The sequence below is a fragment of the Podarcis raffonei genome, chromosome 1 (assembly GCF_027172205.1).
Source record: "Podarcis raffonei isolate rPodRaf1 chromosome 1, rPodRaf1.pri, whole genome shotgun sequence".
NCBI lineage: Eukaryota > Metazoa > Chordata > Lepidosauria > Squamata > Lacertidae > Podarcis > Podarcis raffonei.
The window spans coordinates 69,248,840-69,264,186 of record NC_070602.1 but is presented as its reverse complement, the minus strand read 5'-3'; the positions used below and the strand labels follow the sequence as shown (position 1 = coordinate 69,264,186).

Sequence of the window (15,347 nt, the reverse complement as noted above, 5' to 3'; positions counted from 1 at the left end):
GTGGCTAGGTCAGCCTATTGACTGTGGAATGTCTCTTGTCTTGTAACGTGGACACTTTAAGTTGATTTAAATTCCTCCCTTTAATTTGTAAATAAACAAGTAAGAGACCTTTTCTTCCCTTTCCCTAGTCATAGGATAACTAGTATTATTAAATTGATTAAAAAACCATTTGTATCCTTAAAAAAAAAAAGGCTAAATGACAGGGCACTTTTGCAAGGATGCATGTAGCACAATCCCATGGACATTCATGTAACAAATCAAAATGAGTATCGAGCTCTGCAAAGCCAAGCGTGTGGAACTCAGCCATTCAGAACCTAAGAAATATTAAAATAGTTCTAAAGTCTCTTTAAGGGCTACCAAACACTTCAACACAGATGCATCAGTTGTTTTCCGAGGGAGTTCACAATGACTCAGATCAACACAGCAAGCTGCTCTGAACCAACTGTGGCTCCTGTTTCGCTTCCATTGGGAATAGCACAGCATCCAAGCTTGTAATTAAATTCTTACAAACACAATAAGTGAACCAAAAAAAAGAAAGGAAAAACAGTCATGGAAGTCACTCTCCAGAATAGCTGGCTATAGTCAATCAAACGGTTAGCAATGCGTGACAGTGTTGTGGAAAAAAATGTGTGCCATCGTTAAATACTGAATGGTTTACTGTTGTGAAGCACATTTTTTGAAGTTGTTTTTCTTAAAGGATTTTCATAGTTAACAGTGGTACATAAAACGTCTCTGTTTTCAATTCATAGAGTCCTTTCTACAGGTCAGTTACATTCGGTGTGAGAATGTAATGGTGTGTTGTGAAGTACCCTTTAAATGTTGAAAAATATATATTTTTGTAGTTCGCTGATCAGTTTACATACAACATTCTTGTTTTCCTCTTTAGCTTCCAAGAACATATTATTCCCCATCCCACAAAGATTCAACTGTAAACAGGACTTGTTCCCAGCCTCTCTTACCCTCATCTGATTCGCTGTCTGAATCTTGGTTTATTAAATCACTCTTCCTCTCTAGAGCCTGCTCCAGAGCTGCTTGCAATTTCCTAGGCAAAAGTGTGTCTTCATCATCCATCTGAAGGAGGAAAACAATGAGCAGGCTTATTTCCAATCAAACTTTTTCAGGATTTAGAACTGAGAAACATATCTGATATTTTACACCATGTTGTAAATAAAGCATTAAACTCTTACACTGTGAGAAGAGAAAGCAGGCCAAAGCCAGATTTGGCAGTGATGTTGCAGCACCTTGCCCAGGTTTTTGAGGAGAGATGAGGTGTATTGAACATCTGAATTTATGTTGTTGGTTGTTCTATTTGTAATTGAAATTTTTATTTTGTTTTATGCTGTTTTAATGTTATTGATTCATTTTGGCTTAGATTGTGTATATCTCTGCCCTGGGACCTTTGGGTGAAGGTTTATTGTTTATTGTGAGGTTGACACACCCACCATGTTTTCTCATTCTTAACTGATGGGACAACCTCACAACTCGGCCTGTTAACTCTATTTATGTTTTTCTAATGGGCTATGAAGTTGTTTTGCATATTTCAAGACATACATAAAAAACACATAGTACCTGTCTGATGAAACGATCAGATCCAAGGTTCACCATCAAAGCCTAAAAGGTAATCAACAGAGAAAAGTTTTATCGTGGTGCCTGGAGACATGTTATTGTCTTTACAAGAAAGGGGAGATCTAAATACAAGTTTGACCACCAAATTGAACTTCTAGTGCCATCCAGTGGCTTCAGAGTGTTTGGTATGCACCAATAATGTATAAAGCAGGAACCCAAGCTTGTAGTGTACTGAACATCCACTTCTATGAGAATTAAGCTGAGAGTCTTACATCAGCATTGTGCCCTCCATATGCTATGGACTAAAACGCTCATGATCCCTGATGATTTGGCACTCTGGCTGGGGCTGATGGGTATTGTTTGATCCTTCCTTTATTCAAGAAGACACAGTTCCACTAGTATCTGAGAAGGTATTCATATAAACCCGGGGTGGGGAACATTTTTGGCTCCAAATGCCAGATCCTTATTAGGATCAATCAGCCTTGTGAGCCAACTTTGACAGGTGGATGGGCCAGCTCTTGAGCTATATGGACCAATGGTCTGACTCAGTATAAGGCATCTTCCTCAGTTCCTATGACATGGGCCTTCCTATGTTCCTATTATATGGGAAGAAATCATGTCATTACGTTTACTCAGACATTACCAGAACAGTAACAGATCCAGACACTCAGAAGCAATTCTTATGACTCTCTGATACTGAATGAAGCTACCCTTGTATATATAAATAGCAATATAATAATAAATTTGAGAGAGAAGAAGAAGAAGAAGAAGAAGAAGAAGAAGAAGAAGCAGAAGAAGAAGAAGAAGAAGAAGAAAGAAACCTGCTTTGCACATGTCACAAATAGTGGCTCAGAATCAGCCCTATCAAAACACCTCTTCCCCTGCTTTCATGACCCATTGAAATAGAACAATGACACCGTCAGGTATGCAGTTGTCCTTAATATTTTCTGGACTGATGCCAATTACCAATGTAGTATCTTCCTCATCCTCTGCTCTCATGTTTGCCATGTTTACACCACAGGAAATTAGTTATCACGGTGAGCAAATTTCATGATGGATGAAAGTATGTAAAGGAGAATGAATAAACTCAGAATTCAGCTCAGAACTGAATAGTTGTAGGCAACAGCATTTCGACCACATTGCTCCCTAAGCAACAAGCTGCCAATATACCTTCCTAGAATGGTCTGTGTAAATTTACCACTCAATTTTAACACTCATGATAATTGGTAAGAGCCTATGTATTGATAGTTGCTTCTCCATTCCCATGCATTTGGTAGAAAATACCCAGATATGTCATAAGAGTTCGATTCAGGCATGCTCCTCATATGTAAAGCTCACATGGGAGCAAGGTGAGCAAAAATGAGAGGGCTACACCCACTGCCTTCCAACTTAGGGATTACAACTATGTGAAGTGGAGGATTCTGAATTGTGCAAAGAGCTTCCATGAGTAGAGGAGGTCCCTTGCTCCATGAGTTGGAAGATGATGGGAATAGTGACACAATGGCACAGCTTAGCATGCTCAACCTGCTTGCATTGTAGGGTTTGCATATGAGCAGAATGCCCAAATAGAACTAAGATTGTACATCTGTCCTGGACAAACTTGCTTCTTGTAAAATGGTCTGTTTCTCTACCATAGTCCATCTTTGCTGGTGTTACAGGCAGAAATACAATTAAAAAATGAATGCATCCACCTCATAAGGATGTAAGAATACAAGCTTATCAAAATCAATGAGTTGCAATTCAGATCACCTATCCCAAAATTGGCATTTCAGTGTTATACTCACTCTAGCAGCATTGGGGAACCTCAAGCTCAATAGCCAAATGTGTCCTCTATTCCTATCTGGCCTTTGTAACACCACCCTGTTCCCAGGCCAATCCCCCCTACCAGCCCTGCTTTGCACCCCAATGGGTGTTTTTGCCTGCCTAGAATGTAGCTTTGAACTCTCATCTTTTCTTTTGCTTACCTGGATGGATGATAGAGTGGTGTATGTGGAAACTAGCCTACTAGAAAAAGTGAGATTCACTGCTTGGCACACTTTTGCCTCTGGCCCTACATACCCCTGGCATTTGGACATCAGAAGGTTGCCCAGAAGGGAATATGGTCCATGGGCTGAAAATGGTTCCCCACCCCTGCAGTACAGCTTGCACATCAATGAGGAGGAAACCTTTCAGAGATGTAATGGCATTGTTTCCCATCAGTTTCAAGTTGCAAGTTCCCATCAGTTGCAAGTTCTTTCCTGGGAATTTCACTTACAATGAACTATAGACTCCATTCCTACCTCTTCTACTGGTAGCTCCTTTAATTTAGGCAGTGAGTTGGAAAGCAATCCAACCAGAAATGGAGTAGGGCAGCAGACAATGTCAATCATGGAAGAAGGCAGGACTGGAATGAATGTGTGTTGCCAGGAGAAGGGGTACAGCAAAGCCACCACCGCATGAGAGCAGCTGGACAAGGTGCTGAGGACAAAACAGAATGAACATTAGCATGTGCTTTAACAAACAAACAAAACTTTCTGCTTGCTTCTTAATAAAAGTCGGGACACTTCTAGTTTGTCACTATATTCAGACGGGGTTAAATCACATACCAGCAAATTCAGGTTGCACACTTCCCCAAAAGATGTGACTTTCTACTATAAGGAAAGGGACAAGAAAATGCACTGGAAAATATGGGATAACATTTGCTTTTGTGCAATGTCATCTAACCTCCCCACAAACAAATCAGAATGAGTGCTCATTAAATAGCTGGTGTCACTGAAACTCTCTGCAAACAAGTCTGGATGAACACTCAATAAACCAGTTGTCTGGAAGCACACTCAAAGAAAAGAGAACACCCTACATTCACGCACCACAAAATGGTCTTCAGGATGACTTTGCACATTATCCAAATCCAATCTTTCCTGCTTAGTCAAAAGTCATCACCAGTCACCAGTTTATGGAAGCCCACCTGGTGTAAACCTTGCCAGAGTTTAACCCCTGGCAACAATTATATTGTTTCCCTAGACAATTGGATAGCCCCAGTGATATGATATATTGTCCTGCTAATCTGTTTCTAATAGGCTTATATGATTTTATTATTGTATTTTTAAACTTTTCTTGCAAATTATTTCAGGACTTCTTCTCTTTTAACCAGGAAACAATGTATAAATTTAATAAACCTAATTAGTAATACAGCAAAAAGGTAAAAGAAAAAGGGAGGCACAGTTCAAAATATATCATTGAAACACTTTAAGAGCATACTATATTCTAAGAATCACTTTCACTAGTTCAGGATCCTTTATAGTGTATCAGCTAGAGAAAATGCTGGCCAAACAATAAGAGAGTGGACAAATTTTGTTTTTGAAAAGTAAATCAATTAATTACATATACACTTTAACATTTTTCAGGGGAAAGCAATGGAACAATTACTGTATTGAGCACAGCTTTGGGTTAATATGGTAAAGGAGTGAACCCATTCAAAACCAGTATCTGAGAACAAGATTCTAGCTACCACATGGTACGCCAGCCTCCCTGTTATGAGCTGAAACTAATCTGCCAAAGTTGGCAGCTCTAGTAAATGACAGGATGATTGTTTACCTACTGTTTACCTACTGGATTAAATTACGGTATCCTACAGAAATAGTCTGAAGCTTTCAAAGTTAACACTGATTAGTATCCCGACTAGGTTAAATCAGTCACTAAGCTGATAGCCGTGATAGGATTTTTTGTCTAGTCTTGATAGGATTTTGTTGTTGTTTGGGAGTGAAGAAAGCATTGGACATGTTACCCATAAATGAGGGGGAAAGAAGCATGAACCTCACTTCCAGTATAACATGTAGATGGAGAAATTGCACATCTCCCCAGAATGAGATGTGTGTGCTTCCAGAAGTGGAGCAGCCCATACATCTTAATACATGAATTGCCTGTCGATCTTAAACCAAAAGTGCAAAGAAGTGTTTGCTATCCCCACATGCTCTCACATAACATATCACTGAGGTCCAGTGTTGAGGGCCTTCTGGTGGTTCCCTCACTGTGAGAAGCCAAGTTACAGGGAACCAGGCAGAGGGCCTTCTCGGTAGTGGCGCCCGCCCTGTGGAACGCCCTCCCACCAGATGTCAAAGAGAAAAACAACTACCAGACTTTAGAAGACATCTGAAGGCAGCCCTGTTTAGGGAAGCTTTTAATGTTTAATAGGTTATTGTATTTTAATATTCTGTTGGAAGCTGCCCAGAGTGGCTAGGGAAATTTATTATAAAATCATCATCATCATCATCAATTCATTCAGCTAGTGGTTTGTCAAGGACAATTGCCACTAAGAACATTGAGAGGAGGGTTCCTATTGCCCTGCTTCCAGCAGGGTCACCTGCCACCTTCAACAGCTAGCCTGACAACCCTTTTCCCAGTTTGAAGATGCAATGATCAGGGAAATTATGCCTGTTGAATTTCTGCCTGCCATGCAGATGACAAAGGAATCCTACCAAGGATAAACAGTGGGTAATCAAGGCTCTTATTAGCTTAACGGCTGATGCTTTCTATTTCAAATTGTGCAGCAATTTTCATTATTTCCCCATTCAACTAGCCTCCTCCTCATACAAACCCATATGCTGTATATCCCTGCTTACATTTTTCACACCATCTGTAAGCAATGGAAGAACACCTTGTCCTTGACCAGCACAGCTCAGTCTGAGAACTGGAAAGCCACAGTTCCTGCTGCCCTTGACTTTGAGGGCAGTTTCATTTGTTCTCAAGTTCTTCCATCTGCAGGATATGCTCCATCTTCAGAGCACTTTCCATTGAAAGGCACTTCAGAAACCTCTGTGCACTCAAAAAAGCCCTCGCTGCTATGCTTTGCTATCACATTCTTTGGAAATCCCCTGCTAACAATATGCTTTTACGCAGAGTGCCTTCCCAGTAGTCTTCTTTGGAAGGCTACAATAAAATAGCTTTTTTTGTCCAATCTGCTTTAGGATAACAAAAAAAAAAAAAAAGAAGGAAAGGACTTTTATTTCAAGAACCACCACTTTAACTTGTGATGCTTTGTGCAGAGGTGAGGGTGGGGATTTTTTCTTCCTGAAGTTAAGACAGCAACACTCGTGCCAAGATCTGAGCAACTTACGATAATTTTTAGTCACAGTTAAAACTTGTTTAAGCAAATATGCTTGAACAAGTTCTAACTGTGATGAAGGTTAGCTCAAATGTCGTGGTCTGGATTGAATTCCAAGTGTGTTGTCACTTTAAGTTTGTGAAGAAAGTCCCTCACAAAGCTTTCTTCCACAAGAATACTTTTCATTTCAGAGAGTTATGAATTCACTAAACGAGTTTTTACATGAAAATGCTGTGTGGTCAATTAACCATCTATTTATTGGCATGCAAGGCCTTTTCAAGACCCTAGATGGCATCAAACGTCTGTTTGAAGACTCCTTTGCCAACTCTCTAAGCAAAAACCATCTAAAAGACCACACAAGACCATTTGCTCAGCAATAGCAACTGGAACTATGTGCCGGCAGGAGAGAAGCTTCTGTGTGCTAGGTTGTAAACTATGCAATGTCACAGTAGAACTCTTAGGGGCACATATGTCAGATTTCTCCAGCAATCATAGTGTTTTTGCAGACCACAAAGGCACTGGCGTGCCATGCGCTCATGAACCAGATGAGAACTGTGCTGATCCAATGTATTTAAGGGAAATCAGTGGAGAAATGTAGTGGGGAGGACAGCTACTATTACTAATTCCTGATGGGAAATGCCCTGTCAGAATTGTGTGCAGCTTCCAGCACAGATGCCAGCAACTAGTTATCCAGCAATGATAAAATTACATTTGATCCAGCTCTTGGTCAGGATGGGAGGACTATTAGCTCAGTGCTAGTAGAGGTTAAGCCTGGGTGGAATGAGGTTGCACTTCTCTTGGCAGAGCAGGGACATGGTTTGAGAGTACTCCTGTTCCTGCATTCCCAGGTGTTATCCAAGAGTGCTTTTGCCCAGCTCTGGCAGGTGTATCAACTGCTCTTGTTTTGGGAGAAGACAGACTTGGTCTCTGTACACAAGCCCGCTCTGAGGCCTGAAGTGGGAGTCTTGTTAGAATAACGTTATAAACTCAAACAAAAAAGCAGCCAGTCCCTGGCAGGGACCCCCAGCCAGCTTAGCCCTCCAAGGCCTGGGGCAAGTGTACCTGTCTCCCCCCGCCCTCCGGCCCGGGCCTGTCTCTCCACAGGCCTGACTACACTACTGTAAGATGCTCTATCTTCAGGTAGCTCAAAATGTAGCTGACCAGGGGGGTTGGTAGAGCATGTGACTCCTTTATTACCTCAGCTGCAGTGGCAGCCTGTCTGTTTCTAGACACAATCCAAAGTGCTGGCTATTGACTTTAAAGCCCTTTAAAGCTGGAATCAGGTTACCAGGAAAGGTGCTCTTGGGTGCTCCACTCCCATTCCAAACACACCTGGTTAGGACACATGTGAGGAGTTTCTCAGTAGTGACACCCACTTTCTGGAATTCTCTGCCTTGGGGGACCTACTTGGTTCCTTCTCCAGTAGCATTTCGACACCTCCTGAAAACATTTCTGTTTAGGCAGCCTTTGGCCTACACTTTTTGTTAATTCTGCAAGGCCTCTTCTTTCCCATGCCCTTGGTTTTCCTCTTTTTTTCCTCCTGCTCATTTGTTAACTTCTCAATTTGTTCTTCTGAGCCTTGTTACATGTTTTTAGCACCTTGAGTATTTCAGCTTTGAACAGACAAGTAGAATATGAATATTCTTAACAAAAACAGTCTTGTTGAGAGGAGGGAATGGGGAGGGGGAAATCCATACACACCACTTTGAGTCCCTTGGAGAAAAGAAATACAATAAATATAATGTAAGATCTAGCAATCCCTCATTAACCTGGGAACACCCTTGCCCAATGGATTTTCCCACTCTGCTTTAGTAAAAAAGGCAGATTCGTCTCTACTGAAATGGATTTGGTACCACACAGGGCTCCGGGTGAAGGCAACTGACTTTCATGACCTTGCCTACCTATACAAAGATTAATGCTGCCTTCTTAGCAAACATTTCCCTCCTAGTACTGTTATCCAACATGTGATGTGCTAGCCTTGACTCTTATCTTGCTGAATAGTGTATTTGATTTAAAAACAAACAAAACACCACCATCTGATTCAGGAAAAGAAAATGTGGAGCATGCTTCACAGGCTTCCAGGCATAATCCTTTAACTCGCTTTTAATGACTGTGGAACTTTCAAGTGTAACTGGTCAAGTCAATAAGCAAATGGAACTAAAGTGAGAACCATGTTAATCTAAAAGCAGGAACACAAACATTCCTTAGTGTTCAGCACATACTCCTTGCTTTCTATAGAATGCCCTTTTGTAACCTGCCCTCCTCTTGAAGGCAGGGCTGTGATGTAAATCAGAAACAACATCCTCTCTCTCATGGGCAATTCCCACGCTTGGGGAGCTTTTTGCTTTGGGCCACTTCACTAGATTCCCCCCCCCCCATGAATTGTCCAATGCACAGAGCCGCTGCGAGACAACTGGGTAGCAAACATGCGATCAAAGTCAGTTATACATGCATGACAACTTTTTTCTTTTCTTTTTTTACTTCCAGAGAAGTAGTTGCATTAGTTGACTGCAACAAAATGAACAAAGATTTACATCTTAAAGATCAACAGATTTATTGCAGCATAAATTGTTGTAGGCTGGAGCTTATGAATGGAGAAATGGATTTTGGTTCATGAAAGTTCGACACAATAGAAATGTGAGCCTCTAACTTGCCAGAAGATATGCTGTTGCTTTCTGTTTTTGGTTTGATAAGAAAAGAGGTTAGCTAGATTGGAATATTCAGATCTAAGTAGCTTTGCAGATGGTTTTGTACAAATCCAAGATTTGGGCACATCTGCCTGGGAGCCTTTCAAACCGGTTAGCCTAGTACTTAGTACTAAACCAAAAAGTAGCAAGAAAATAAAAGGGTATTCTGTTGTACAGGTTCTGCACATTCCTTTATGTTGATTGTGCCACCCAGACAGACAGCCTGGCAACAGTTCTCCTGCCAATATTGCCGCCAACTGCAGAGTCCTCTCCTTTTACTTATTGGTTGATTATGGAAATAACCTTGCTGCATTAGCATCTTTTACACATATCATTAAAAAACAGGGCTGGTAGGCTGAATTGTAACTTTGTATGCTTGTATGCCTCTTTAGCATATCTCGTAGTGAGTACCTGGACTGAATGTCTTTTTGAATGGAGAACAAAGATCTTTTTGTAGTGTATAAAACTGGAGACATTTGAAACTCCATTAACTTGGACAATTTAACTTATCATGATACTTAGCTATACTTGGTTGTTTATATTGTAAGCATAGAAGTCATGGGGCAGTTAAGAAGGGTGTGTGTGTGTGTTACAGGTGCCTCATGCTGGCATAGTCATGGAATAAACATCTAGCCCAGATGTGGTCCAATTTATATGCGCAAACTGAGATGTGGTTGGAGCCTGAACTCACTGTCAGGCCACTTTTTCACCAAAAGCTGAACTAGGGTTCTTCTCAGCAGGTCATTATATGCCAATTGCCATTTTGCAAACCACCAAAGGCCTTCCTAAAGTGGGCTGAATGATGGGATATAAAATCATGGTCTATGGTTGTGATGAACTGCTTCCACTGCTTCTTCACCACAAGCACATTTTGAACTGCAGTTGAAAACAAGCGGTTTCCAAGTAGGCTCACCAGGGATGCAATTGGTCTTCAAGTATGGGTCTTTCACATGAAAATTCAAGGCCTTGCAATGCGCAAGAATGTGTTTACAACTGTAGTCCAAAGGGGATGCCAGCTCAGGCGATCTATAATCCGCAAGCCACTTAAAACCATGGTAAGATGGTCAGCATCAGTTCAGTGCCCTGAAGTTATGTCCAATTTCAACTTAAGGCAGACATACTGTAGGTCTAACTTCTAATTCTTGTCCCATGGGACACCAGATTAGAAGCATGAGACCCATTCTTGTGTCTTTCTGTACTCAAATTGTAAAAATGACATGCCACACATATTTTGTTAAAAAAAATGCTTCCCTTTGAAAATATCAAAATAAGAGCATGAGTCATTGTTGCTACCCATGAAAGAAAAAATGCCAGTTAAAAAATGCTGAGTGAATAGCTGTAACCGTGAGAAAAGTCCCCAAGTTACAGAATATGCTAACACATGCATTCAGGGACAATGGTGATATTCAAAGTCAAAGAACTGAATGCACAGATTAGGAGAAAACCACAGCAGAAGATGATGGGACGGCATTTACAGGAATCTAGGATACTGGGGGATATTTAATGGATAATGTTTCAGATACGGGGTGGGAGAGGAAACAAAAGCTGAATATTTCACAACACAAAAGGATTTTTAAGAGCAACTAATTGTCATGTGATATGTCCCAGGATATAATGCAAGCACGTGTTGTAGTCCACTTCATCATCCTAGGTGTTGTTGATTAGGGCTCTACTTCTGAGTTTTGTTGCAATTAAGTTATTCCCTTGCTGAATAGTCGCAATAATCTGGACAGGAAACATCTGCACATTACAGCCTGCCAGCCACATGGTCTCCTAAGTGCTTACCAAGTTCACTATTTCTACAATCCTAGATGGGCAAAACAGGTAGTTTTATCATGCTGCTGGTGACCTGATGAACACGGCTGGTGGGCTGCATTCCACTTGGTGGATTACAAATTTTGCATCCAGCAGTGAATTGCAAAGGGGACTCTAAGATCTAATTTGCATATTTTATCTGAGAATTACTTTTTATTTTGTGTAATAAGAAATTTTGGTGGATTTGACCATGGTTGTACTGCATATAGTGTATGTAGCAACTGCTCTTTCTTTCTTTCTTTCTTTCTTTCTTTCGTCTTCCTTCTTTGGATGTTGCCATGGACTTCGGCTAGCGCAATAAAAAATTTTTTTTTGAAAAAGTTGCGCATCCCCTGCCAATATGTTTTTCTAAGGATTTTTATTCATTTGATTTTTATGAAACAGGGAATATCTGAAAAATGCAATCTTTCATACAGGCAGGGGAGAAGCTATGGCCATTGTCACTGTATACTGGGTATGGATACCAGGTGTTAGCCGGGCCAAGGTCTTGAAGATCCTGGCTACATTATAATGAGACTTAGGGCAGTTCTGCAAAAAGGTTGTGATCCTAAATTCAAGCCATTGTTTCACAAACTGAATAGCCATTTTGATGTCCTAAAAGACCCAAACTGCTTGTGTGGGCATTTGGAGCTCCAACGGTGGCCCCACAAACAAACCTCTATGCCAGGGGTCGGCAAAGTTTTTGTGGCTTGGGCTAGTTCATGGTCCCGCAGACACCATGATGGGCTGGAGTGCGCACACATGCGCAAACACTATTTCCAACGCTCCTTCTGGCGCGGAGGAGGCGTGCACAGCTTCCCATTTGCTGCAGGAGCTTCCTGCAGCCAATGGGAAGCCAGCCAGCATCGCAGAAGGTGGTTCCCGCTCTGCTCCACGCCGTGGGGAAGCAGAAAAAAGTCCTCCTTCCATTCTGCAAACAAGGAAACATCTGCATTCACACACCCATTCCATGCCACCTTAACCAAACAGAATGCAGCAGCCGCCCATCTGGCAGTCAGACAGCAGCAGATTTGCTCTGCATTTTGCTTTGCTTTTTGGATGGCCTAGGGATTGGGGGCACCCGAATTCACTCAACAAAATATGTGGGATGGGTTCCAGTTGAGGTCAACGTCATGTGAACAACACCTATAAAATCTGGACTCAAGCAGCCTCAAACTCATGATAAAGTCCAGTGAGGACAAGCCCTGATACAACCACCAGCAGAAACATTGCTGGAGTTTAACCAGCCCTATGCTAAGATTCCCCCAGTAAATGATTTTGAGCAAAAGTGAATGCTTGCAGGGCAGGCTGAAGTGGTCTCACATGAATTAGTATGCTGGCTTGATTGCTGGGAGTGAGCTTCATGTGACAAACTGCAGAGCACAAAGGTTTGGATGATAAAGCTGGGGTAGGGGGCATGGAGTGAGGAGGAAGTGCATACTTTCCACATCACATCAGCCAATTATCAACTATCCCCTTGTACAAAACAGTTTGAACTATGGCTACAATGTAAAGAATAAACTCTCAGCTCCTTCATCCTGCTACTAAGTATTTCCCCCCCATGAATGTAAGCCAACATAAACTTCACGTTGAAAAGACATGAGTCATGTATAAGGATTTATCTTGTTGGGCATTGTGCACAAAGGATTTAACAAAATCAAATGTGCTGTCATGCTTGGTGAGAACTGTAGACTTCACACTATAATAATAATGATCTCTGAAATTTCTGTTATGGTTCTCTGTCATCATGTAACAGAGCTTCTCTACTGGGTTACATATGCTATTAACAATGTCCTGTATAGACTTTCATCACTGATTTGCAAAGACACCAGCAATAATGAGATTATTTATGAGGAATTTATGAAACAATTGTTGGCTCTTTGCAACCTAGAGTGTATTGTGAAGAATACACAAGTATAACAAAATGATTTTTGTGAAGCATTCCCACACAAACAGCGACCAGGTAATGACAAATGAGGGGACCAGAATCCAACACAGTGGCTGCACAGGTGTGAACCAATGATGTCACCAGCATGGAATCTTAATTGCCTTTGTGCAGGTGGAACATTGCAGCATTCTTGACACCGTTCAGCAGTAGCAGCTGGTAAATACACGACTTATCTCTTGGTCCGTCTAGCTCAGTACTGTCTACACTGGTGGTATCTCTCCAAGGTTTCAGACCACTGCAGTGGAGAGCATTACTCTAGTCCAGGGGTAGGCAACCTAAGGCCCGGGGGCCGGATGCGGCCCAATCGCCTTCTCAATCCGGCCAGCGGATGGTCCAGGAATCAGTGTGTTTTTCATGAGTAGAATGTGTCCTTTTATTTTAAAAGCATCTCTTGGGTTATTTGTGGGGCCTGCCTGGTGTTTTTACATGAGTAGAATGTGTGCTTTTATTTAAAATGCATCTCTGGGTTATTTGTGGGGCATAGGAATTTGTTCATATTTTTTTTCAAAATATAGTCCACCCCCCCCCAAAGTCTGAGGGACAGTGGACTGTCCCATGACTGAAAAAGGTTGCTGACCCCTGCTCTAGTCTTTTAAAATAGCCTGGTGGCATTTTCCATCTTCTTCCACTGCATTAGTGCCCTCATGCCCATACATATGGTTTGCAATGATTTATCTTTTCCTCCCTGTTTCATTTAGCTCTCTGCACTTTTGCTTTCCAGTACAGTACTAGAGTGCACATCACTGACGTAGAGTGAAAAGAGAAGCATGTGTATTTCCCACTGACCAATACATCTACCTATTACACTGGGAGAGCATACTTCTTTCCTCTTGGTGAATCTAATTCAAACACCCTTGGAAAAGCATTAATGGGACACAGAGCACTTCCACAGGGCCATTTACCGTGAGCTCAATGCAGCTCATGCGCACACATGTTTCACAACATCCTCATGACGTTGTCCTCACCCAAATGCTATTCCATATTTTTTCCTCTTTTAATCTGGATTGACTATCTTGCCCTGTTTTCTTTAACATCAGAATTTTTGTAGAACCAGTAAATCCATATTAAATAGAAAAATAAAATGGGACAATGTTTTGATGAGAATGACATGTGAACACTGCACAAAACTTGCATGTGTAAGCAGCACCAAGTCTACAACTGCCTTGTGGAAGTGCTCTCAATAAGAGTTGTCCCCGTCCCCCCCAATTACTGGTTAATAACCACACCTCTACGTAGAATGAACCAGTTCATGCAAGCAAAAATGTGTGGTGCTGAAGCTATTCAATTCCTTTTCACTTCTTCAACTTCAGAGGATAGCTATAAATAAGTCATAAATTAGATCTTTATAACAAAAGGGGGGGAGGAACCCTATGAAAATCACATAGACAAATTTTGTGCTCTACAGCACCGACTGGTGTTGCATCTTTACAATGGCGTTACAACGATATAACTGACTAGTGTAGCTGAGTCCCCAAGTTTCATACCTTAGGCCAGTGCTTCCCAAAAGTGTTTCTCCCACAGACCATTTGGAAATTGCTGGGGGTCTTGGCATGCCATTGAATATATTTTTTCTGCCTGCTGTAGCAATTGAATGGGCTGTGCTAGGCGCTGTATAATTTTCACTTGTATTTTTATTGCTTGCTTTGTTTTTTATATTGTATTTTACTGTATTAGAATTGTATCTGTTTTTCACAGACACACTGTGAACCACCTGAATGAAGCTCAGTCTGTAGACCTCAATTTGGGAATCCCTAGCTTTGGGTAACACATAATACGTAGCATAGTATTACAGGTTTATTACTTTATAAAATGATGTGAAAGCACTCAGTAAAAGTGTAACCTGAAGTCAATTCCATTTTTATTTTTTTATGAGAAGGGAGACAGGATGACTGGAAGTATCCCCAACAAGCTTTAATGAATGGTTGTACAGTGAGCAGCACTACACTCACAGCATTATATTTAATTTTCAGCCTTATATTTAATTTTCATCAGGGAAGTTCTTGGGTGACTTACCTGAGTTTATCTGCTATGAAGATCACTCGACGTTCCAACAGGAGGGAGGCAAAGATTCTGATTATTTGTCGTATACTCAGACACTTGAAAAGACACTCAAAGTCCACATGTTCCAGGCGAGAGTCCATTGGCCTTCGGAGTTCTATCACCTGAATGCATTCCACAAACACAAGTCATGTTCTAACTGGCTTAATTATAATATGCACATTATGCCAATCTTGCATCCTGACTTTGGTTAATTATTACGGTACGTGGAATT

The 15,347-nt window shown here is 41.3% G+C and overlaps 1 protein-coding gene across 7 annotated transcripts in view; it reads right to left on the bottom strand.

Annotated features, from left to right (window-relative positions):
- Window positions 1-15,347, bottom strand: part of DENND2B (DENN domain containing 2B) — a 153,786-nt gene that overhangs the window by 3,744 nt on the left and 134,695 nt on the right. For all 7 annotated transcript variants that reach the window (XM_053391786.1, XM_053391748.1, XM_053391776.1 and 4 more), the window contains 4 exons: window positions 15,089-15,237; window positions 3,846-4,023; window positions 1,570-1,611; window positions 960-1,071 (listed from right to left, as the gene is read on the bottom strand). In XM_053391786.1, coding sequence (XP_053247761.1) covers window positions 960-1,071; window positions 1,570-1,611; window positions 3,846-4,023; window positions 15,089-15,237 — 481 coding nt within the window. The remainder of the gene's footprint in view (window positions 1-959; window positions 1,072-1,569; window positions 1,612-3,845; window positions 4,024-15,088; window positions 15,238-15,347) is intronic.